This window comes from Aspergillus ruber, assembly GCF_000600275.1.
Source record: "Aspergillus ruber CBS 135680 unplaced genomic scaffold scaffold00009, whole genome shotgun sequence".
Taxonomy (NCBI): domain Eukaryota; kingdom Fungi; phylum Ascomycota; class Eurotiomycetes; order Eurotiales; family Aspergillaceae; genus Aspergillus; species Aspergillus ruber.
This window is the reverse complement of record NW_024467305.1, coordinates 83,049-105,151: the sequence shown is the minus strand read 5'-3', so window position 1 is coordinate 105,151 and position 22,103 is coordinate 83,049. Positions and strand designations below refer to the sequence as shown.

Below are 22,103 nucleotides of genomic sequence, written 5' to 3'. Positions count from 1 at the left end.
CACTCCCATATACGAAACAAAGGCACAGAAATACCACAAAATGTCCGATTCCACACCACAACACCAAGACCAGTTACCAGCTCACCTAAATCCCAAGAACTACCCCCAAACCCGCACCCACCCCTCCCTTAACATCCATCTCACCCTAACCTACACCCCCCTAAATCCCCAAACCCACATAAATACCATATCCTCCCCCTCGGCCGGCGCAAATCTCCTCTTCCTCGGCACAACCCGCGACACCTTCGACAACCGCCCCGTCACAACCCTCAGCTACACGACCTACCCGATTCTCGCTTTCAAAACGCTCATGGATATTGCGGAGAATGCGGTTAAAGAGCATGGGTTGTTGGGGGTTAGTATTGCGCATCGGCTGGGTGAGGTGCCGGTTGGTGAGTGTTCGATTGTGGTTGGTGTTAGTGCGGGGCATCGGGGGGGTGCATTTCGGGGTGGGGAGGAGGTGCTGGAACAGTGTAAGGAGAGGGTGGAGGTTTGGAAAAGGGAAGTTTTCGGGGATGGGGGGAGTGAGTGGAGAGCGAATGGGGAGAGGGATCGAGATGGTAATTTGAGATGATTGGACTTGAGGGTATGTTGGAAGGTGTGGATGGGGATGTGTTTTGGTATGGCTTGGCTAACAGAGTTGGGATATTGTACAGTGCAAACTAGAGTACATTATACAGCTACAGCTATTGTCCACCGGTCAATGACCGGCCCTCACGCTTCCAATCATTGATGTGCTCCAGAATCACCTTCGATGCTGACTCGGGGGTATCTTGACGGCCGATACATTCGACGAAATCGTTCTCAGGGTCTGCCATCATTAACACACGATGTCATGAGCGATGTGGGGAAGGGGAAACATACCCATGAGATAGAAATAAATACTATGGTCCACCAAATAATCCTCTCCCGGCTTCACATCCCGCGGCGTACTAAAGTATACCCGGTACATCTTGCACACATGCTTCACTTGGTCATACGTCCCCGTCAATCCGATAATCTTGGGATGGAACTCCTTCAGATACTCGCGCAGGACCTCTGGGGTGTCTCGGACAGGATCGCAGGTGATAAACACAGGAACGAAAAGGCTCGGGTCGCCAGTCGCCTCGTTAACCTTGTCGATGATCTCGGCCATTTTGTCAAGTTCGTCCGGGCAGATATCGGGACAGTGTGTGAATCCGAAGTAGACCTGCATCACCGTATGATTAGCATTATCCAGCCAAACCAAGTTCTAAGTATACCGAGGCACGTACAAATGAATACTTCCCTTTCAAATCCTCCGCCGTAAACTCCCTCCCCTCCAAATCTTTCAACATAAATGGGCCCCCAACCTTCGGCCTACCAACACCCTTACTCATCTCCGCAATGCGCTTCCTCGCCAATCTCTCCTTCTCAACCTGGAAATACACAATCATCCCGGCTCCGGTTACGACGAACAACAGCGCTGCTTTCCACGAGAACGGGCCGGTGGAGTTGCGGGCGCGTAGCTGACCCATTGTTTTTGCGCGGGTACGGAGAGAGGTTGTCGAGAAGGTGCGGTTGGTGTTGTTGGTAAGGGCATTTTGGAATTGGGGGATGTGTGATGTCGATTGAAGGATGGAGAGTCGCGGGACGGTGCGGGAGGATACGATTGTTGGCGTGGTGGTGCGGGTGGCTTGGCGGAGGAGCCGGGGGAGAGTTTTAAGGGTGGATGCCATTGTTTCTTCGTTTATCTGACGTTGCGCAGGTGCTCGACAGACAATTGATGGGTTGTTGGTTATCGGATTTGGATATGAAATTGTGCCCGGGATCTGCTGCGGATCTACAGTCCAGAAGGAGTTTAGTGTGGGGTCACGTGGTACAACGGCCTGGCATTTGTATACTAGGATTGAAAAATTGGGAGAAGCATTCCCTACGATGGTCAAACAAATGCGGTTCGTAGGTAAGTAAATTCCCGAAATATATTAAGTATCGCTTGGTATCAATCTGGGTATAGAGTAGAGATATGCTAATATACAAAGTAAAGTAGTAATACACACATACTCTCGTGCTTGAGAGCAGCAAAATGGAAAATTATAGTAGGCAAATTCCTACAGCTCAGCAATCTCATCGATGCTTAGATGGGTGTCCAACGTCCCCTCACTTGACTGCCGCAATTTGCGCTGCACAAAGCCATCGAGGTTCATTCGTTCTTCATCACTCAGAAGACGCGCCCGGTCTTCAAGTGTAGTAAATGGCCCGAAATATCTTTGGTCGAGGAAGGCCCAGTAGATCTCATCAAACATGGCGCCATGTCTTGCCGCAAGGCAAAACCAGAATAGCCCGTTTTCCATGGAGTCTTCCATGGCGTCTGAGAGACATTGCTCTTCTAACAGCGAGCCCTCGCACATCTTCCTAGACTCGCACTCTCGGAGTGCCTCTAGGAATATGGAGAGTCGAGGCATGTAGCGCTCGAGGAAATGGTCAAGGTTCATTTCCCAGTCTTCTGGGCGCTCAAGTAGCAGCCACCAGGGCGCAGCGTGAGTGAATTCCGCAGGGGCGGCGTATGACCATTCCCAGTCAAAAGCGCCAATAATCTCGAGCTTCGATTGGTCGACTAATATGTTGTCGGGTCTAAAGTCGTCACAGAATAACCGGAAGGGGCCATGGCGGTGTTCCTTGGACACCTTTCTTGATAACCTGCGAAATAGACAGCGAGCCACATATTTCTTTCGACAGTCTTGTTCGTTCATCACCGCATCATTGCGCTGATACTCGAGATGGTACAGATGCTGCTTGGCGAGTTCTTCGAAGTAATCGGCCGCATTGCTGAACCGGTCTTCCGCAAATGCACTAGGCGGAATATTGGAGAACTGCGCAATCCGGTTCATGTTGAACGTCAAAGGTCTCTTGTGTACAGACCAGTCACCCGATTTATCCTGCGTCAGGGCTCCGATAAACGAAAATTCCGGTTTCGACAGTTCAAGGACGATATCAGCCATGTCGCGATATGCCTTCTTCAACGCACACTCGGAAATGTGCAAATTCAATGTCTCAATCTTCTTCATCGGATCTCGGAGATACCTCGACAGCAAATTGCCCTCTAAAAGGGTCATGACGACGTAGGGCCCAACAGCACACCTTCCGGAACCCAGTATCGTGGGAATTGGTATCGACGTATTTTCAGCCAAATATCTCATAACGGCAACCTCATCTTGAACCTTCTCGTGGCGGAACACGGCTCGGCCCAGCGCCGTGAATCGGACCAGAATGCGACATCCGTCCTCGTAAGCGACTTGGTAGCAAAAGTTGAAGGCACCATGGGAGAACCGTGTTGTTGACACTGGTATACCAGGCCGGTGTTGAAGGGCTAGCTTGGTAACCAGCGTCTCCGAGGAGTTCTTAACGAGGTGTTGGATCCATTTTTTGAATATTCGTTGGGATTCTTGCTCGGCGAGATGATCAAAGTCCATAACGGCATAACGGTTTTTTTGTGATCGTCAGATTGATAAGAAAAAGGGATGAAAAGCAGTGCCCTCTGCCTCAGGCATAAGAATATATTGCTGAGTCATCAGGCACGTGGATGTGGCGTACTAGGCTATTTTTGGAAACATCCAGGGTAATCCCGACTTCGTCTTTTCACGCGAACGATAAGGACTACACCATTGCTGGCTATGGTGGCTATGTTCTATACGAATGGCTTGAGATGCGTCGTGACAGAGTGCCATGCAAATTGGCAACGGAGTTGACGATCCTGACCAGGCAACAGAATATCTAAACCTGACCTTATGATTATCGGATGACCATCCTCCTCTATACCGGAAACCCGAGTCATTCAGAATGGTTTATGGAGGAAAGCCTAGTACCGGATGCCAGAACTGCCGTCAAAGACGCATAAAAGTAAGCCGCCATGTTGTCAGTGGAGTAGACCGGAGCTAATTGCTGCAGTGCGATGAGGCCCGTCCGCATTGTAGGGCCTGTGTCCGGACTGGTCGGACTTGTCCCGGGTACCAACATCCACTAGATGTCGCGCTAAGAGGGCAGACAGCCTTCCAGCGCAAAAAGAAAGGTGTCCCAGGCAAGCAGTCTCCTGCTTCCAAGGCAGGCGTTCCAGCAAAGAGGCCTTCTCCATCGGAGGACTCGGTATCTACGACCGTTGATATTCCCCGTACGCCAGAGAGTCCTATATCTTCTGTTTCTACAATTTCAACCCCTTATGACTCCATTGCCCATACACCAGAGGTTTCCCGGTTGGTTCCTTCGGTTCCGGTCCTAAATTTCAATGTCTCTATCTCTCGCAGTATCTACTTGCCTATGGAGGATACGGTGATTCCATTGTTTTTCAATTCATACCTTTATCTTCCCAAGGATCCTCAAATAAGCAATGGCTTCCTGGATCTTCTGCCTAAGTTCTACTCTGAGACTCAAGTTGGATCGTCTGTGCATCTGAGTTTACTCGCGGTTTCTGCCTTTTCCGTGGCTGCTTGGACAGGCGAGCGGAACTCGCTTCAGTTGGCTGAGCACTCGTTTCTCAGGGCCCTTCGGAAGACGCGTGAAATGTTGCAGACAGATATTGATGGGAATTTGAACGAGGTCCTATTAACTGTCCTTTTACTTTCACTATATGAGGTTCGTTCAAGTTTCAATCTGTTAATTTTCCTTGTCTAACAAGATCAGGATTTTGTCTCTAAACGAGACCGGCAGCTTCCTCCTCGAGATCACTTACGCGGAGCTATCGCATTGATTAATAGCAGGAGACCCGAACAATTAGACTCGCCTTCATGCAGATTATTGGCGGATGGCGTTGAGCACGAAGTGGTAGGCATAGCTTCTTTGTTGTTCTAGTTCACGCTAATTAATAACTAGATACGAACCTCAATGGGTTTAGCCCACCCAATGGTCCCAACCCCAAAGGTCTGGCCACTCACTGCACCAATAGCCCAGACTGCACCAGAACAGTTACAGGTGGCCTCATCCGGACTGGTAAATCTCCGTTTAGCATGGGAGTCACTTGCGTCAAGACCTCCATCACAAATAATCAGATCTGAAATACTGCACCTCATGTCACAAGCCCAAGAATTGGATGTCAAACTTGTTGGCTGGGTTCATACGGTACCGCCGAATTGGCTTCCTAGTCCTGCAACTATGATACCCCAATCCGTCCGCGCCGCAGGCGTCTTCAACGATCGATGTGATTGTTACTCTGATATATGGGTAGCAGCAACATGGAATTCGTATCGCGACTCGCGTATCGTTGTACAGAAGATCATTCTTAGCTGCCTACGCATGCTCACCGACAATGACACCAATATTCACATCTCCCTGCCTTCAAACCAGACCATCCTAACTTTGAAAACCACCGCCGAAGCCACCATCCAATCTCTCGCAATGGACATCTGCGCCTGCGTCCCCTTCTTCCTCGGTAGTCAGATGGAATCCGTCCAATTGAACCCATATAAAGTCGAGTATCCCGAGGCAGAAAGAAGAATCGTCACACACGGACATCAGCAGACAGCGCCGCTGCTGGGCGGGTGGTTTCTGATAACATTCTTGGGCAATTTGTGTACGTCGGGGCTTTGTTTGAGTGAAGAGCATTTGGTGTGGATAAGGGGGCAGATGCAGAGGATTTTGCAAATCTACAATTTTGGAGCTACTGCACCTGTATAGCCACCTTTCTTGGGAATATGTTCATGTCTACCCTAAAGGTTCACTCGTTAAACACACTGCGATCACATAATCCATCGACTTATCCCGAAGCACGATGACACCAGCCAGCAGTTTCTATATCTCCCCCTTTTTCCAAGACAAGATACACACCCGTATACATGTGCAACCGACAGGAAAGAGACTGCGATTGCCACTACGAGTCAAGGTAGTTGCACATGAGTGACCACTGAACAATCTACCCTGATTTATATAACTCATCACGGGCATTAATCCGGATTTGTCTTCGTAAATCGTTTGTCCCTTCTTGTGGGGGTAGTCTATTCAGTTTATCGCTCACCCGAGGAACGGGTTCATTCCTATCTCGATATATCCGGCTACAACCATGCCAAACATCCGGAGATCTTGTATCCCCTTCTCTTTTCACAGCTTCAAAGCTATGCTCACCCGGAACTCTAAACCAAAATTTCCCGACGAAGAAAGACAATATGCCCTCCTCTCGGATTCCGAATCCGACTCTGATTCCAATTTCCAAGAGCCCACAATCACTTACAAACACCTCGAGAATGTCCAAGAGCCCCAAGGCCAAGATATTCCCGCTCAAGTCCGACTCGCATGCGAATATCCACGCATCCAAGAACCTCCCAAGGCAAAGACCAAGACCAAAACCATGGCGGTAAAAGAGCGTTATGTAGGGTTCGGCATTGGCGGTGCGGGGAATATGCGAAGGTTAGTCTTAGTCTGGATTACACGTGTCTGCATTGCACTTGCATGTGCTGCAGTGAGATTCGAAATGTGCTGACTGTGTCGATCAGGGTCCTCGTGCGAAATGGACGGTTGGTTCGGGTTATTTCGTGAGTCCGATCACGTTGACGGTAATGTGTGGTGTGTCTCAGGATGAGTGTTGGGTCTGCAATGCCGAAAGCAGCGATGGCTAGCCCTTGGCTTTAATATGAATCAAGACGAGCATTTCTGGCTAAAGGAAGAGCTTAAAATAAATGCGGATATTGAAATACCTTGCTACGTACTTTTTTGACGTACTCGGGTTAGTAAGTGTGTTTAAACCTCCTTGCTAGGGCTCTGGTATGTGAATAGCAGTGAGGAGGTACGGCTGGACTGGGAGTGCTGATTTGTCATTGGTTTACTATTCTTCAGTTGAATCAGGATACTGATATGTCTATTCGCCTTTTGCCGTTGTATATCTATACAACCTCCGGCTACCATCGGTGATCCTATGCCCTATACAAAACAGCCAAGGCAATCTACCAGTAAGCATGCAGACCATCGCAGGCAATTATCCGCGCGGTCACCATTCGTTGGAATCTGTCGCTGCTGGTCGGCAGGTTGCCTCCAGCCTGTTTCTGTCTGGAATGCGACGAAGAATGAGCTCGTGGATCTGGCCCACCGCCGGCCCCTTTCTAAGGCTCTCTTCCTTTTTCTCTCTCTCTTTTTCCACTTCTTCACATCCTCTTTATATATATATCTTTTTCTGTCTCTTTAGATCTTTAATCTCTGTTTGACTTTGCTGGACTTCTGTTTGACGGTTTGTCTGCGTGGTCCAGTTGGGTTTTGATCCATCACCACCCAGAACCGATATATACACATATCAAACTCAATGAATCGAGATATATAAGAGGACTTAGATCTTGATTGTTTGGGGTCATATTGAAGATGGTATTTTCCCGCTCTTCTCTCCGCCTCTACACATCGGTGTTTGGTCTGCTTCTATGTAGCAACCATGTGGTTGCATCGGAGGCAGGCCAGCCCCATGACTGGACGATACACAATCCTCACGATCCGCACGAAGGGCACGGCAAGACAAGTATCAAATATTTCCCGCCGCTGGACTATGTTCCGCACCCTGTGTATGCCCTTCACCTCTCCTTCATCCATGACAATGTACTGACGCGGTAACAGCGGTATCCCCTACACCGTACAAGACCATAACAAACACCCCTGGGAAACGAATTCCTCCTCGCATGACTCCGAAAGCCATCGGACATTAATGGTCGCCGATGGCCAGGCACAGTGTTCGTCGAGTGGCCAGTGGTCAAACAAGTACTGGTACGAAGAGATCGAGCATAACGGAGAGTCATCATTCTTGCAAGGACAGTTTAAGGACCAGTACACCGTGTTTCGGAATGTGGTCAAGGATTATGGCGCAGATAATACGGGAAGCGTGGACGCGGGTGCGGCGATCCAGGCTGCTATTGATAGTATGCGTCACCTCAAGAAAATGCTGATGATTGATGAGTGGCTAATGAATGTAGGTGGCCCGAAGAACGGCCCCAGCCGCAACTCCCACTCGATGGGTAGCACCGGTCAACCAGCGATCATCTATCTTCCCGGCGGAACCTACCTCCTGGAAAGAGGTCTACAGCTCTACATCGGCACAGTGATCGTGGGAGACCCCAAAAACCCACCCGTGCTAAAAGCGCCGAACAACTTTGGTACGGACCACATCGTCTACGCCAAGGATCCGAATTTCGGGGGCACAATTAACTTCTACATCGGCATCAAAAACGTGGTTATCGACTCGACGAGTGTGGACCCGAATAGACGGATGGTGCTTCTTGACTGGACGGTTAGCCAGGCGACGCAGTTGACGAATGTGGTGTTCCGGATGCCGCAGGGTGCTGAGGGACATGTTGGGATGACTACGGAGTTTGATTACAATAGTAATATTATTTTAGTGAGTTGCTAATCTCCAGGAGAGAGGAGGCGAGGATGACGGCTGACTGGAGTAGAACGATCTCGTGTTCCAAGGTGGTAACATCGGTATGAGTCTGGCTGGTCAGCAATGGGTGTTCAAGGGTCTGCAGTTCCAAGGCACGAAGACAGGCGTTGTCACCGGAGGAACTGATATCGTCTTTCTGGGATGTACATTTCAGAATGGCGCGCTTGGTATCGATGCTAGTGGTACTTCTGGGTCTCTGACTGTCATTGACAGCACGGCCTATGGCCTCGAGAACTTCATCGTCTCCGGTGACTCAGGCAACGCAGCGAACTCTATCATCCTGGACAATGTACAGAACTCGGGCACAACGGTCAAACTAGGTGACGAAGTCGTGCTTACAGGCAGCGTCTGGCAGACCTGGGTGCATGGCAACCTATACTACCCTGGTGATCCCACTAAATACCACGCCAAAGGCCGCACCGGTTCGACCATCCGCACCGCAGCCCTCCTCTCCGGCTCCGCCAATTATTTCACCATGAAGCCCCCAACCTACGAACATTACACAGCAGAGCAAGTCGTCAACATCAAATCTGTTGAGGGTGCACCGGTGTACGGTGACGGATTGACCGATGACACGGACAACATTAACAACATTCTGACCATGTACGCGGGCTGCAAGCTTATTTACTTCCCTGCCGGCACGTACATCGTCACGGACACAATTATCATCCCCGATGGCACAAGAATCATCGGTGATGCCTTCGGTAGTGCGATTAGCGGCGCTGGATCGAAGTTCAAGGATGAACACTCCCCCCGAGCCATGATCCGCGTCGGATACCCCGGCGACACGGGACTCGCTCAAATCAGCGACATGTTGTTTACCGTCGCGGACGTCCTCCCCGGCTGCAAGATGGTTGAGATCAACATGGCGGGCAACTCCCCCGGCGATGTGGGCATGTGGAACACGCACTTCCGCATTGGTGGTGCTGTCGGCTCGCAAGTGCAAAGCAAATGTACCTCCACACCAGATATCTGCAAAGCGGCCTGGGGTCTCTTGCATCTTACCAGCAGCTCCTCTGCTTACCTTGAGAACATCTGGGGTTGGACGGCGGATCACGACCTTGACGGACAGAATCCGCAAACTATCGCGACCGGTCGTGGATTGCTAGTTGAAGCTACCAAGGGCACCTGGCTTGTTGGTACGGGATTCGAGCACCACGCGCTGTACCAGTACAACTTCAACCGCGCGGAGAACGTCTTCTCCGCGATGCAACAAAGCGAATCAGCATACTGGCAAGGTCCCGGAAACGCCCTCGCACCACAACCATGGCAAAACAGCCTTACAAGCCTCGACCCACAGTTCAGGCACTGCGCTGCCGGCGACGCACTCTGCCGAATGGGTTTCTTCGAAATAATCACTAGTTCCAGAAACCTGTTCCTGTATGGAGGGTGTAATTGGGTGTTCTTCAACAACAACGGCGACTGCGGCGGCAAGTGTCAGCAGAATGCGATCCAGATGACCGATTCGAAACAGGTTTATCTGTATGGGACGAATACAAAGAGTACGAAGAATATCATTCTTGAGGAGGGAAGGGTTATTGCGAAAGAGGATGATAATGCCGGTGGATGGGGAGGTATTATTGCTGCTTATCTGTATGATGTGTAGCGGGTCATGGTGAGTATAGGTGTAGGGTATTGGAAGCGAGGACAGAATGAGCATATGCATAGGCATTTGGTGTATATACATCGACGGACATAACGGCCGCGAAGTAGATGCGATAGACTAATTGACATATTTGATCTATTATTAGTTAGTGTCTACAACTTTGTTATTTCTTTTTATAGTTAACAGCATGTCCCGTTTAGTCCACCAGCATCTCGGAACTCTACCGTAGTTCAGGATCAACGCCATTCGCTAGATATCTTCCTTCTGCCATATTCCCCATAATAACACACCTAATTAAGTCGCCGTATAAAAGCACCGTATCTTGGGCAGCTTCACTTCCGCCCTCCGGCACTGCGCTGGCACCAATGCACCGCACCGAACATGCATGATCGGAGGTATTCCCACTTCCAATCAAACACAGCCATGTCGCCTTCCTTTTTTTCCCACCAGAATAATGTCTTGTTGGGCCACAAATAAGCTGTCTGTCGCTTTCTCTTCGTTCCCATTTATATGGTGGCTGGGTGGTTGGCTGTGGGTATACAAGTACTTACGGTGTAGCCCACCCCAGCCCCCTGTTATAACACTGATTTTCCTGCGTGACAGCTTAATTTTCATTCTGACTTTAATGTTTTGAATTTTATAGGTTTTCCCTGACCGTTCTCCCTTGCCTAGCGTTGTGACAGGCCAGTTTTTTGCTGGGACGCCCATGCCCTCGCATACTGCTGCTGGTGTCGGTGTCGGTGCTAGAGCTGGAGCTGTCAGCCATTCACTTTAATTTTTAATATTTAATCGTCCATTCCTCGGTCTAGCCCGCTATGAATTCTGCACCGCAGCCGGGAAATGTCAGTCTGAGGACCGTTAGCTGTAAGCCCTCCCCTCCCTCACCACAGAGCAGCATTCAATACTTCGTATACAGGGTGCTAATTGAATACAGCAAGCCGCCCCCAATACCAATACTTCGAGCAACGCTCCGAAGCCGCCTCAGACGACTACTACTCCTTCCCCTCGACAGCTTCCAACTCCGCTAGCAGCAGGGAGGGCGTGATGCGGTATGCGACGCCGGTTTCTGGGCCTACATCGCGGGCGTCATCGCCGGGCGTGGGTGTCCCCAGGATGGGTGCGATTGGGGAACATGGGCCGTTGCTTGGAGAGGATACAGCGCCGAGGAGGGTGAGGGCGAGGACTGGTAGGAATGGGAATGGGGTGGATAACTCGGTGTGGATGGAAGGTGATTTACCGCATATTCGGTATGCGATTAATCATCTCACGGGGGATGAGGAGGATGAGGAGGATGCGATAGGACAGAGCCCTGCTGGAGAACGTCCAGATGGTTTTGTTTGGGACGAAGAACGGGGTTGTTTTACTCGTCTGGGGGCTTCGCCATCTCCGTCCCAGCAACAACAACAGCAGCAGCAGCGAGAACGACAACCCTCGCCATCGCGATCCGTCCGAAGCTCCACAAGTTCCATGACAACTCTCGCCCACAAAACCTTCATCGCCGCAGATCCCCCCGAAAACAGCCCCCTATACCCATCCCTCGACTACATCCCGCCCGTACTTCGCCCCTGGGCCCTAGCCTTACTCATCTTCTGCTGTCTCCTTATGCTTGCCGGAGTATCATTCAGCAACGTCTGGTCCAGGAAACGACAGGGACTCTGGGACTACGATGGTCAAAGCGGATCACGATACTTTGTCTTCCAGTTTCTGCCGCAGATCTTAGCTGCTATCCTCGTTTTGTGGCTACTCGTTGTGCAGGCTGCTGTATACCGCATCATGCCATTTGCCATCATGGCTTCTGAGAGGAGACTCACCCGTGTTCTCCAAAAACTTCCCCTATTACCGCGGAATTTCCTCCTCCCGGACTTACCGCATTTCCTCCAAGGAGAGCCACTAATAGGCTTCTCGTTGTTTACCATCTGGCTCGCAAATTTCTTCGCTATCCCGCTTCTCAGCTGCATCTTCCAGGTAAAATGGTACGTCTACAATATCGAAAACCAGGAAACAGCCCAGGGAAGGTTCCGGTGGACGTCCGTCCAGCCAATCGGATGGACAATCGTCTCGGTATACGGACTACTCACGATAGGGCTGACGATACTCCTAATCCGTTTTGCACGCGCGTGGTCTGGGCTTCTGTGGGATCCAACTAGTATCGCGGATTTGATCCCGGTTATCCAGCGGTCGAATATCCTGCATGAGTTTGATGGTACTGAAACCGCATCGGACGTGAGCAAGGTCCTTGGACCAAGGGTCTTACGGCTAGGATACTGGAAACTTTCAGGGAAGAAGGATATCCTGTTCTACGGCATCGGCGAAGAAGACGTTCCCATCCATCCACCTTCACCAAACAAAAACAAACACCCAGCCCAACAACAACCGGACCTTGAATCTAACACTCCCAAAAAAACCCATCACTGGACCCCCTGGCCCCTCCGTCCAATTCCCCTAACAGCCATAACCATCCTTATCTCCGCACTTTATACAGCCTTCTTAATCGCCAGCTTCCTACACTCTGCCATCGCAAATGGCTTCCCGCCACGGCTTCATACCCTCCCCTCGAAAAACGGGTTCTCGGCTTCAAACTTCGTGTACAGTTTTATACCTGCACTTATCGGAAATATATTCTTTCTGGGGTACCAGCACGTCGATGTGTATTTTCGCGCGGTACAGCCCTATGCTTCTCTCTCGGTATCATCAGGCGCACTCGCAAAACACTCAATCCTCCTATCCTACCCCTTCGATCTTCCATTCATAATCACGCTCAAAGCCCTAGCCAACAAACATTTCAAAGTCGCGGTCATTTCACTCGTTAGCACGATATCCCTCTCCATCCCGATTCTCGCCGGGGGCATATTCACAGCGCTCTACTATCCCACTGATCACTCGATCCGGATGACTTCGCTAATGCCAGCGTTTTATGCACTCGTTGCATTCTGCGGGGTCTATGTGCTTTCTTTGTTGGCTGCTTGGCCGAGAAGGATCAGGTGTCTTCCGCATGGTATCGGTACGTTGGGGGAACAGATTAGTTTTCTGTACAGGAGTGAGGTAGTGCGCGATGGGGAGGGGGATTTGGGGTGTAAGGAGGATTTGGTGAGGATGGTTAGTGATATTGAGGGGGATGGGGAGGCGAGGTATGAGCTTGGGAGGTTTGGGATTGAGAGGGTTGGGAGAGAAGATGGCGTTGTTTGATTTGGGTGATCATGGTCATGATTAATTGGTAATGATGATAATGATGATAATGATGATAATGATGATAATGATGATATTTTACATGATATGATACCTTTTTATGTTTGTTATGTTGATATTGATATAATGACCCGACGATAATACCAAACAAAACTGTTATTACCACTTAATTCTTCCACATATACCAGCTAATCTATCTATACGCATCCACAATGCCAGCAAAACAAATCCTAACTCAACCAGACTGGTACAAAGCCGGCCCTGCAACAACATGCTCATTGATAGCACTAAAATTAAACGGCGTCACGAACAAATCCTCATCAACAACAGCCAAAAACATAGTCCCGTTGATCGCCGGATCACCCACATACGTACTCAAATCAGGCTGCACCGTCTTCCCGCTCGTCTTATTAACCATTTCCAATGGTGAATATGTCACGTTGAGCTGTGTAGCCCACGCCACAAATTTCGGGTCAGTCGCTTGGGAAGAGGTCACGTAGGAGTTGTTCGGGCCGACTGCCTTGCCCGGGACATCCCAGGAGAGGTAGACTTCGCGGCCGGGGTAGGAGAGTGGGTTTGTGCGGTTGTGGGTTATTGCTGGGGTGCAGGATTCGCCCTGTGTGTCCGATCCAAGACAAGACTCGTCGCCGGTGACTTGCTGGAGGGTATTCATTCCTGGCTCCAGCACTTCATTGAACGCCTTACTTCCGTCGATCCGGCTGGGGTTTGGCTGATTGTCGATCGTCAGGGCTGGGAAGTTCTGCCACGCCAGGCGGGTTTGACCTTCAGGGCAGGACGCGATGTAAGGAGCAAGCAACGTCCACGCCCAAGACTGCGGAATCCCAACCTCGAACCAAACAGGCATCGGGAAAAGTCCCTCAAACTGTCTGAACACCATCTGCTGCCGTGCCTCGGTGGTAATACTCTGCGTAAGCAGCGTCGCAGCCTCACGAGAATCCAAATGTCCCAAAAAACCATATACACCCGATTCACCAAACCGAGTGAGTTTCTGACTGAAGTCGAGGAACTCCCAGACGGTGGTGTAGGGGTAGTTGTAAGTGCATTGTTTGGGGGCGGCGTCGGGACCAAGGATGTTGGTTAGCATTGTTGCATGGCCGACTTCTTGGTCCGCCATGAATTCAATCAAGAAGCGGTCTTCGGCGGTTAGGCCTGCTTTTTCGAAATCTTCGACGGAGAACTTGGCCAGACCGTCGTGGAAGAGGTCCAGTTCGATGTATTCTTGGTATGTTGCTAGTGCCTTTATTACTCACTATCATCAGCATATTTTCTTTATCTGCCGTAGTGCAATCAGGATCCAGAGACAGGGCATACCAGAGACTCAAAATCAAAATCACTCTTTGCATTATAGACTGGCTCCTCGCCACCCGTCCCAACACCACCCGCAGGAGTATACGGCGCCGGTTCAGCCTCATGCAACTCTCCATCACTCGGGTAATCAGTGGCCCCCGGTGCGACCGAAGATCTTAGGGCCGAAGACGCGCTCAAGGCACCGGTTGTCGTGGGCGTGCCACTGTAGGGGGTGTGCGAGAGGGAGATTGGGTGAGAGACGGCTGGGGGGCCGGACAAGGATACACTGGAGATGATGTCTGTGGCAGGAGAGGAGGGTTTGGGAAGGGCAAGGGCATGATGGGATAGGCCCAGGAGGGGGAGGAGGTGATGTTTTGGAAGCATTTTGGTTGTTGTTGTTGTTGTTGTTATTTGGATTGTTGGTAGGTAGTTGGCTTGGGGTGTACCTGGCAGGATATGACGGGTTTTATATGCATCAGGGCAAGGCAGCGTACGACCCGGAAACGACCCAATGACCCGCTCTCATTCCTGCTCGCATGGTAGTAGTTATCCCACATACGGAGTTCTCGAGAAACCTCTTACCGAATATCCCAAGCACACCAATCGAGCATCCCATACACGAAACTAGTTCCTGTTTCAATAATGACGTCACTGTCCGGTGTTAATAAGTAGAACAGTCGATTCACGTCAGAAAGACCTATGTATCATAGTGCTAATACCCCATGTGGTATAGTTTAGTTGATGATTGACGGTGGGATGGCTGGGTCTGTCACATCCGATGCCGGATGACATTGTGTTCCGGCCGATATACATAGTAGACCCAGCTGCATGTTTCGGAGTGCATGGTATTGATAATAAACACAACGATCCCGCGGGAGATATAAGTGCACTTTTTTGGTACAAGCTCTGAGCGCTATAACAGGCCGAGACACCGCTCGGAATGGTTTACCCGCAGATTGAGTTCCAGATGGTCTTTATCAATCAACCGAGCTACTATAATCTCGAAGATGAAGTTGGACAAGATATATCCTGTGCAATTGATCAATTCTGTACTGTAATAACCTGTACACACCATGGGTCTCTGAACCGGTTCCGACCCAACAAAGAAAATTTAAGAGAGAGAATCGTCTCCAACTCCAAACGCCCGGCCAAGCCTCCCAATAGAGAGTAAATAAAGGTCATCATAAACGTAATCAAGGAACTGGGTATCTTGTAACCTCCCGAAGCGTGGACAATGTTGGCATCCGACCTCCCGGGCCGGCACCTCCTCGCCGTCGACCAGCGCTCAGATCAAAATCTGGGTTGCCTTCCAACAACATGTTGGTGCGCTGCTGAGCTGGTTGCATTGGAGGTTGCCACCGCGGGTTCACAGGTCGTTGTGAAATAGAAGTAAAGTGACTCATTTCGCTAGCAGTAGGTGAGCCGGGTGCCTCGGGAATATCTTCAACAACCGGTTTAGGCTCACCAGCAGGCCCGGGCATCAGTGCAGACGGCAGCGCTGGAGGTGGTGCAGACACTGCCGGTTGATTTTCTGCAAATTGTAAATCCACATCTTCATAGTAGTCTGTCGAGTCATTACGCGCATGGTGTGCGCCACCGGGTGGTCTGTATGCGTGGACGGGTGACTGCGCTGGACGAAGTGGCTGGGGAATGTCATGTTCGTACACCGGGGAAGGTGATGGGCCTAGACGGTTATCGGGTTGAGTCCAACCTGCGCGTGCTGGAACGTAGGTTGATCTGTAGTCTATTAGCACACGATATCAAGAGAGTAGGGAAGGTAACTTGGCTTACGGTGTCCTGCTATAGAAGCTAGAAGGACTCGTAGGCTCGGGATACCCATCAACTGACAACGCGTGGATTTGATCAGGCCCCGGAGAGCGTCTCGGTTGCGGTGTCATCTCAATGGCTTGGCCAACGGGGCCTCCGTCAGCCGACAAAGCCATGCCGATACCCGGGGACGGTTGTCGGTAAACAGGCGAGGTCCCGCGATACTCCGCTGGAGGAGGTGTAGGATGGGTCCGTGGCGCGGGCGCTGCGTAGGCGTCGTAGCCGTAGTCAGCTGGTGGCGGACCGCGATAGCCACCTCGTCCTCTCATAGCTGGGCCACCGCGCATAGGACCCATGGGACCGCCTCTTCCTCGTGGTGGGCCGTAGCCTCCACGGCCATAGCCGCCTCTTGGAGGATAGCCACCTCGTCCGCGCGATGCAAATCCAGGCGGTGGGCCACCGTTCATCATCCGAGGATCAGCAGATCCTCCCCGGCCGGCAGCCGCGTACGGGCCAGAAGGGGGCAGAGGGTTGCCGACTTCATCGCGAGCGGCGCCGTAGGGCATTCCATTGCGCAGGGGCTGGTTGGGGAGCGGGTAGTCGTTGGCAGGTGCAGGCGTTTGCGAATTAAGCGGGGTCTGGTCATCGTCGCTCTCGCGGGTGTTGGTGCGGAAAGTAGCAAAGGTCGGGCCATCAGCTGTAGGGCCGTCGGTTACATATGCCTCCTTTGTATCACCATTCATCTCCGGCTTGGTATCGTCGAGTGCCGCAGCGGCCGCATTCTGGCGGTTGTAATAGTTTTCGCCGCTCATTTCGGCATTTTCAGCGATGCGCCTCTTCCTTGCCTTCCGACTGACCAGGGTACGACGCATGGCACAGGTGACCACACCACAGGCGACAAGAATGACGGTTGCGACCAGCACAATCCACCCGCCCCAATGCAAATGCGGGACGAAGAGCAAGATGTCGACGAGGAATGCAAGCAGACTGACGAGGAGCGTCGGTAGCAGGAGGATCAGCAAGGCCAATAGGTATCGCGGTGAATGCGACGGGCCATGAAAATGAGCGGCGGCTGCTAGACAGAGACAGACGAGGGTGAGGAAGGCGGCGACAGGGTGAACGATGAGAATGGACGAGAGCGACCTTCGAGTGCCGGACGGAAGGTTGAAATCGCTGCTGCCGGTGTTGGAGATATCACTGCTGGTGTATCCGATGTGAATATCCGTACATACGCCATCCTTACAGTAGCCAAAGACGCCGTAGTCGACATTGTCAAATGACGCCAAGGGAATCTGTTTAACAATGGGCGTCGAAAGAACCGATAGCACCAGGAGCGCAAAGGCGATGAGTAGGAGGATAGTAAGCGGCGTCGCGGGTTTGAACAGCATCGCGACGCTTCAGAGGCTGTGGAGAAAAGAAAGAATGACGGTTCAAAGTAGAGAAAAAGAGATCTAATCAATGAGAGAGAGAACGACACAGTCGGATTCAAGTGACGGCATTGACATGCCGGGGCGATCCTGGGGAATAATAGCCGCCGTTGGGAACTCGACCGAAGCCAGCGGTTGGAGTAGAATGAATGATAAAGAATGTAGACAATACGTCAATAGAGAGTGTGTGTAGAAGAAAAGAGAGAGTGCAGAAGGGAGAAGATAGTCTTAAGATGAGAGAAGTGAGATTGACGGACAGTGCGACCGAGAGTGATGCCTCAGGTTGCCACCTGATTTCCACGGTTCTTTTTTTTTTCTTTCGCTGAACCAGTGTTTGCCAGAATGACACGGTCAGTTACTCTCTATTCTACGACTCTACAGGAAGTGGTTCAGCGACAAGACTCGTTTGCCCCGAACTGATTCGTGGGTACCGGGGGGATTGCGGGTGATGGGGATTAATATCGCCCGGGCACTGCACTCTACTCTATCGTCTGCGTTAATGAGATCTGGCTCCCTTACTCGGTACTGAGTACCCTGTATTGAGAGAGCAATCAAAGAGAAACCGTCTCTGTCCTACTCAAAATACACTGGCATGGACAGTTTCACCTTTCACTGCCCGTGCCCCTGACGCTCACTATACACACTCCACCCGTCCGTGTGGAGTGTGAAAACCTTTTCGGAGAATGCTTGCGCGAGCTAACGATGTATGTACTAGCATTCCTTCACATGGTTGACGGCGGCTTGTCTACCACAGGGCATACGATCTGATTCTCGGGATATTCGAACACCTAGTATGTACTCCGTACCAGGATGATTCTCCTACGTGGTACTCTGTACACGGTCTATTGCAGAGTGCGAGTACATAACGGCTGGTTAATTGCCGTGGAGCCGATCTGCATACAAGCGAGCCATTTCCCGCTGCTAAAAAAGATTACGTTGGCACGTGTACTCGCTCTATAGCATGTCTGTAGGTGATACGAAATAGCCTGTTAGAACTAATGTACAATCCTCTGCATCACATTTCAGCCTTCATCTGACATCGCATTCCCAATGGTATCACACCACGTTCCTGACAACCTGCCACACGCAAGACAAGCCAGTATGCTTGTCATCATCACTTGCTAGTGGCGAACACTGCCGCAAGGAGTGCTGGCCAGGTACCTGGTTCGAGTCAACCAGGTCAGACACGGCAAGTCGTTATGCCGACTCGTGCAAGGAACCATTCCGATCTGGTTGGTATGGGTCGGAGTTTCAACTCACTGCTTAGGATCACCTCCGATGTTGTCTTCTGCCCAAAAGACACGGAAGGATTGCCAGGGCATTGGGGCGATTGGACAATTAGCCGTTGAACAGAAGGGGTAAGATATGTATGTGCTGTCTTAACACTGGTATAGGCATGTGCAGTGTCGTTTGCAAGCGGATTGTATTTGGTGTACAACATTCACTGAGCCTCGCCTAATCCCCTCGCACACAGTAGATAACTCGTCGCTGACAGGCTTTAACGCTCTTCTCTTTCCCCCCTCATGCTAGTATATCGCGAGTCAGTCTATCAATAGATTCCATATTGAACGGGACCGTCACAGCTACAACCACTTGGGACAAACTAGGCAACTTAGACTCGCTAGTCCGTGTGTTTCAATGGATCGCATAGGGCATAGAGACTACGTGCGTGTAATTTTTGCATTGAAATGTGGTCAAGGAATAAATGAAAAGACTCCATTTGCTTCACTGAATGTTCCACCATTAACGGGGCAGTAGTGTTTGCCTGTCATTAACCATTTCTTCAGTCCATGTCAAGTCCGTCCAGAGCACCCATGACGTTAGATGTAAAATGACACCTGCTTTTTCTGTCTCTGCAGCCAGCTTTTCACACTGCTCCTTGTACAGACTATCTGCATATCTAGGGCAGGACAGGTAAAATTCTTCAAGTGCAGGCACCTGTTCGTCTTTCCTAGCAGCAAGTTCACAGAACAAGGCGTCAAGAGCCTTTCCATGGTGGCTTTTTCCGTGTGACACTAGGGAAAGCTTATAGACCGAAGCAGGTATAAGATGGCTGAGAAGCAGTCCATGACTTGCTGATGCAGCAGATGTAAGGTTGCACATTGCAGCTTAAGTGGAAGTTCAAGCTTTTGCAGATTCTGAAAGCCACGCATCAATACCTTTTCAGGAACGATTGACCTATGTAGTTCACCAATGCGGATGGATAGCTCCTCCAGATGGTTCCCAACCTCGTTCCCAATGGCCATAATAGACTGGCAGAGATTCCAGTCTTGATTTATTTCGTCCTGCCTTATGCGAGTGCATCAATATTCTGAGGCGTGGTGTGTTTTTGAAGAAAGTCAGCAATAGCATCTCCGTCAATGGAAGCGTGAGAAATATCAATCACTTCAACGGCTGCTTCAAAGTTACTATCCAGAAACTTGGACATGATACTCCTGTGACCACCCATGCCCACACAGTTGAGGCCGCAGAAAGACTGGACATGTGGCAGTGCCAGGAACGGAATTGCTTATCACGGCGCTCTACTAGCATAATGGAAAAGCCAACTCATGGGTTCTACCTAGGTAGCTATCGACGAGAATAATCAACATGAGGAAGGAAGAAAGGAGGCGACGCCGTATTTATCAACAAAGCAAACAACTGCATCTCACGTGATAGCCAGACAACGTGACCTGGCTGTCACAAGTGTCAGATGGAAAGCTGCAGCATGTTGGGAGTAACAACCAGCATCAAGATCCTCTTCAATTGCAGCCCAATATATCCTCCAGTCAAGACCTGCTTCCTTCAGGTAGGAAGAATTGGCAAGTAGTTCAATCACGGCTCCATCATGGTCAATGTTTGTTGCGATTTCACGGTCTTTGCCCCAGGTGAATATACTGTCATTCTCAAAGTCTGCTTCTTGAATGTAATGGGCTATAATTGGCTCGGCAGCAATGAGTGCAATCAAGTTAAACGCTGAGCAGGCTGTGTAGGCAGGGGTACCAGCAACCAAGTGGAGTCCACTTTTGACTACTTGATTTGTTTTGTAGTACATGAAGTTCTGGAAATGAAAGCGCAATTTACTGTGATACTCAATGAATGGTGCACAGAGTGTATAGATATGTTTGGAAGTCAATGCCAGGCTCTCAAACCCCTCTGGCAATGTATGCGCAATGATATCTCCCAGAAGCTCATTTGGCAGGCGTCCAAATGCCATTATGATAGTTTTTGGGAAAGGAAATGCCAGTTAGCCAAAAGTAGATAGGTGGTGTGTATAGGGTACGGAGTGTCTATCTACTTTAACGTCGGGGTGGTGCCCAAGGCTGTCCACGGAAAAACCATGGTCCCGGCGCGGGACGCAGGCAGTTAGGGCTCTCTAGCTTGCCTTAGACGTATAACTAATTAAATTCGGTAAGGATCTCAACCGCCCCTATATATTAATCAGTCTTGCTGCATCTCATAGGGCTGTTCACGATTTGCCGATTTGGCTAGGTGCCGCACAAATACTCTATGAGCTCGAAGCAGGGAATGCTACGCTAGCAGCCAATGTTTTGGACCTTTCTTGGTGTGACTACAGCGAGAAGCAATCATTTCCCAATGTCGCCTCTTCTAGTGAACTAAATCGTCTCGCAATCTGCGTTGATTCGTATGATGCGCCCCTTCCAGACGGACTTGATTGGTGGAATCAGCTGTGGGAGAACTTGGTCATCCAGAGCTGGATGGCAGGCAACCCTCGCCTCTACGCAGTTCTGCCTTGTCGATATTATAATACCTATTAGCCCCGCTTTCCAGAAGCGTATCGCGGCGATCTCAACCACACATTGCATGACGTATCCCGATCAAGTGGCAGCACGCTGACTTCGCTTGAATGGCTTTCTTCCAGTCTGCAGTCCCTAAGACACTTAGACCTGGGGTCAAAATGATCTGAAGTCTCCTAGAGATAGGTATCATCTGGGCTCAAAGCGTCTTCTGTGCTAGTCCGTTCGTGGTCCTGACTGTTCAATTCTTCAATCTGCATTTGAAGTAATCTTATGTCTTCCTTCTTGGCCCACACAACTGTTCTTCATTTATCCCACGGATTCTCGCACTCTTGATTTTTCAGGAGACATGTGCCGCACTTTGAATTCTGACCGTCATATTTTACCTTTGAATCAATGCTAGACACTTTCGGGGAGAAAGTAGTTTCTGAGTATGTATTTGCTCCACAGGACGAGGATCATTCGTTTCCAGAATAAGATGATATCTCACCTCTCTCTGGCGGCAGATCTTGCAAGTACAGCAGGTAGCTCGGACTCGGGCTCGGGTTTGCCGTTGGGGATCTTGTAGTTCCATGTCTTTGGGCCACCTATATCCTGGCATGAAATAGCCTTCGCGACTCTGACTCCTCAACTAAACCGAGGACGCAATTTCCAATAATGGGGATTGTGACATCTTGAATGCATGGCTTTGTGAAGCAAGAAGGGGGCGCTGG

General features: G+C 50.4%; 11 protein-coding genes across 11 annotated transcripts; 5 read left to right on the top strand and 6 right to left on the bottom strand.

The window, feature by feature from the left end:
• Positions 1 to 40: 40 nt before the first annotated feature.
• EURHEDRAFT_453651 (molybdopterin synthase catalytic subunit) lies at positions 41 to 574 on the top strand (the record flags this gene model as incomplete). Its single annotated transcript, XM_040784139.1, has 1 exon — positions 41 to 574. The coding sequence occupies one exon, from the start codon at positions 41 to 43 to the stop codon at positions 572 to 574; it is 534 nt and encodes a 177-aa protein (XP_040639774.1).
• On the bottom strand, positions 206 to 1,763 carry EURHEDRAFT_411237 (SCO family protein). Its single transcript, XM_040781559.1, has 4 exons — positions 1,254 to 1,763; positions 865 to 1,189; positions 657 to 811; positions 206 to 586 (listed from the first exon to the last, which is right to left on the bottom strand). Exons 1-3 carry the CDS (start codon positions 1,695 to 1,697, stop codon positions 687 to 689), a joined length of 894 nt encoding a protein of 297 aa, XP_040639773.1. The 5' UTR covers positions 1,698 to 1,763; the 3' UTR covers positions 206 to 586; positions 657 to 686.
• A 146-nt stretch (positions 1,764 to 1,909) lies between these two features.
• Positions 1,910 to 3,648, bottom strand: EURHEDRAFT_411236 (phosphotransferase family protein). Its single transcript, XM_040781558.1, has one exon. The coding sequence runs from the start codon at positions 3,429 to 3,431 to the stop codon at positions 2,070 to 2,072; it is 1,362 nt and encodes a 453-aa protein (XP_040639772.1). The 5' UTR covers positions 3,432 to 3,648; the 3' UTR covers positions 1,910 to 2,069.
• On the top strand, positions 3,616 to 5,816 carry EURHEDRAFT_360616 (C6 zinc finger domain protein). Its single transcript, XM_040778486.1, has 4 exons — positions 3,616 to 3,858; positions 3,907 to 4,587; positions 4,636 to 4,776; positions 4,825 to 5,816. Exons 1-4 carry the CDS (start codon positions 3,799 to 3,801, stop codon positions 5,623 to 5,625), a joined length of 1,683 nt encoding a protein of 560 aa, XP_040639771.1. The 5' UTR covers positions 3,616 to 3,798; the 3' UTR covers positions 5,626 to 5,816.
• Positions 5,817 to 6,613: 797 nt separating this feature from the next.
• EURHEDRAFT_360649 (uncharacterized protein) lies at positions 6,614 to 7,208 on the top strand. The gene is made up of 2 exons (XM_040778487.1): positions 6,614 to 6,667; positions 6,778 to 7,208. The coding sequence occupies exon 2, from the start codon at positions 6,857 to 6,859 to the stop codon at positions 7,121 to 7,123; it is 267 nt and encodes an 88-aa protein (XP_040639770.1). The 5' UTR covers positions 6,614 to 6,667; positions 6,778 to 6,856; the 3' UTR covers positions 7,124 to 7,208.
• On the top strand, positions 7,209 to 10,291 carry EURHEDRAFT_360650 (glycoside hydrolase family 55 protein). Its single transcript, XM_040778488.1, has 4 exons — positions 7,209 to 7,487; positions 7,540 to 7,838; positions 7,893 to 8,314; positions 8,370 to 10,291. The coding sequence occupies exons 1-4, from the start codon at positions 7,294 to 7,296 to the stop codon at positions 9,963 to 9,965; spliced, it is 2,511 nt and encodes an 836-aa protein (XP_040639769.1). The 5' UTR covers positions 7,209 to 7,293; the 3' UTR covers positions 9,966 to 10,291.
• Positions 10,292 to 10,780: 489 nt separating this feature from the next.
• On the top strand, positions 10,781 to 13,151 carry EURHEDRAFT_453507 (DUF3433 domain-containing protein; the record flags this gene model as incomplete). Its single annotated transcript, XM_040784126.1, has 2 exons — positions 10,781 to 10,829; positions 10,900 to 13,151. The coding sequence occupies 2 exons, from the start codon at positions 10,781 to 10,783 to the stop codon at positions 13,149 to 13,151; spliced, it is 2,301 nt and encodes a 766-aa protein (XP_040639768.1).
• A 129-nt stretch (positions 13,152 to 13,280) lies between these two features.
• Positions 13,281 to 15,098, bottom strand: EURHEDRAFT_476422 (ferritin-like domain-containing protein). The gene is made up of 3 exons (XM_040785422.1): positions 15,042 to 15,098; positions 14,484 to 14,987; positions 13,281 to 14,409 (listed from the first exon to the last, which is right to left on the bottom strand). Exons 2-3 carry the CDS (start codon positions 14,841 to 14,843, stop codon positions 13,387 to 13,389), a joined length of 1,383 nt encoding a protein of 460 aa, XP_040639767.1. The 5' UTR covers positions 14,844 to 14,987; positions 15,042 to 15,098; the 3' UTR covers positions 13,281 to 13,386.
• A 554-nt stretch (positions 15,099 to 15,652) lies between these two features.
• EURHEDRAFT_530067 (putative pH signal transduction protein PalI) lies at positions 15,653 to 18,010 on the bottom strand (the record flags this gene model as incomplete). The annotated part of the gene is made up of 3 exons (XM_040787136.1): positions 16,251 to 18,010; positions 16,127 to 16,196; positions 15,653 to 16,084 (listed from the first exon to the last, which is right to left on the bottom strand). The coding sequence occupies exons 1-3, from the start codon at positions 17,612 to 17,614 to the stop codon at positions 15,653 to 15,655; spliced, it is 1,866 nt and encodes a 621-aa protein (XP_040639766.1). The 5' UTR covers positions 17,615 to 18,010.
• A 1,380-nt stretch (positions 18,011 to 19,390) lies between these two features.
• EURHEDRAFT_411229 (uncharacterized protein) lies at positions 19,391 to 19,787 on the bottom strand. The gene has a single exon (XM_040781557.1). The coding sequence runs from the start codon at positions 19,754 to 19,756 to the stop codon at positions 19,397 to 19,399; it is 360 nt and encodes a 119-aa protein (XP_040639765.1). The 5' UTR covers positions 19,757 to 19,787; the 3' UTR covers positions 19,391 to 19,396.
• A 156-nt stretch (positions 19,788 to 19,943) lies between these two features.
• EURHEDRAFT_522369 (uncharacterized protein) lies at positions 19,944 to 20,890 on the bottom strand (the record flags this gene model as incomplete). The annotated part of the gene is made up of 2 exons (XM_040786863.1): positions 20,378 to 20,890; positions 19,944 to 20,047 (listed from the first exon to the last, which is right to left on the bottom strand). Exons 1-2 carry the CDS (start codon positions 20,847 to 20,849, stop codon positions 19,944 to 19,946), a joined length of 576 nt encoding a protein of 191 aa, XP_040639764.1. The 5' UTR covers positions 20,850 to 20,890.
• Positions 20,891 to 22,103: the final 1,213 nt, after the last annotated feature.

Excerpts from the sequence above, each read along its gene's own strand:
- EURHEDRAFT_411237 (XM_040781559.1), bottom strand. The coding sequence starts at position 1,697 with ATGGCATCCACCCTTAAAACTCTCCCCCGGCTCCTCCGCCAAGCCACC. Across the intron at positions 1,190-1,253 it reads TGAAAGGGAAGTATTCATTT|GTCTACTTCGGATTCACACA; the intron begins GTACGTGCCTCG and ends ACGGTGATGCAG. Across the intron at positions 812-864 it reads TATTTATTTCTATCTCATGG|ACCCTGAGAACGATTTCGTC; the intron begins GTATGTTTCCCC and ends TAATGATGGCAG.
- EURHEDRAFT_411236 (XM_040781558.1), bottom strand. The coding sequence starts at position 3,431 with ATGGACTTTGATCATCTCGCCGAGCAAGAATCCCAACGAATATTCAAA.
- EURHEDRAFT_360616 (XM_040778486.1), top strand. The coding sequence starts at position 3,799 with ATGGTTTATGGAGGAAAGCCTAGTACCGGATGCCAGAACTGCCGTCAA. Across the intron at positions 3,859-3,906 it reads GCCGTCAAAGACGCATAAAA|TGCGATGAGGCCCGTCCGCA; the intron begins GTAAGCCGCCAT and ends TAATTGCTGCAG. Across the intron at positions 4,777-4,824 it reads ATGGCGTTGAGCACGAAGTG|ATACGAACCTCAATGGGTTT; the intron begins GTAGGCATAGCT and ends ATTAATAACTAG.
- EURHEDRAFT_360649 (XM_040778487.1), top strand. The coding sequence starts at position 6,857 with ATGCCCTATACAAAACAGCCAAGGCAATCTACCAGTAAGCATGCAGAC.
- EURHEDRAFT_360650 (XM_040778488.1), top strand. The coding sequence starts at position 7,294 with ATGGTATTTTCCCGCTCTTCTCTCCGCCTCTACACATCGGTGTTTGGT. Across the intron at positions 7,488-7,539 it reads GACTATGTTCCGCACCCTGT|CGGTATCCCCTACACCGTAC; the intron begins GTATGCCCTTCA and ends ACGCGGTAACAG. Across the intron at positions 7,839-7,892 it reads GATCCAGGCTGCTATTGATA|GTGGCCCGAAGAACGGCCCC; the intron begins GTATGCGTCACC and ends TAATGAATGTAG.
- EURHEDRAFT_476422 (XM_040785422.1), bottom strand. The coding sequence starts at position 14,843 with ATGCTTCCAAAACATCACCTCCTCCCCCTCCTGGGCCTATCCCATCAT. Across the intron at positions 14,410-14,483 it reads ATTTTGATTTTGAGTCTCTG|GCACTAGCAACATACCAAGA; the intron begins GTATGCCCTGTC and ends TGAGTAATAAAG.
- EURHEDRAFT_411229 (XM_040781557.1), bottom strand. The coding sequence starts at position 19,756 with ATGTGCAACCTTACATCTGCTGCATCAGCAAGTCATGGACTGCTTCTC.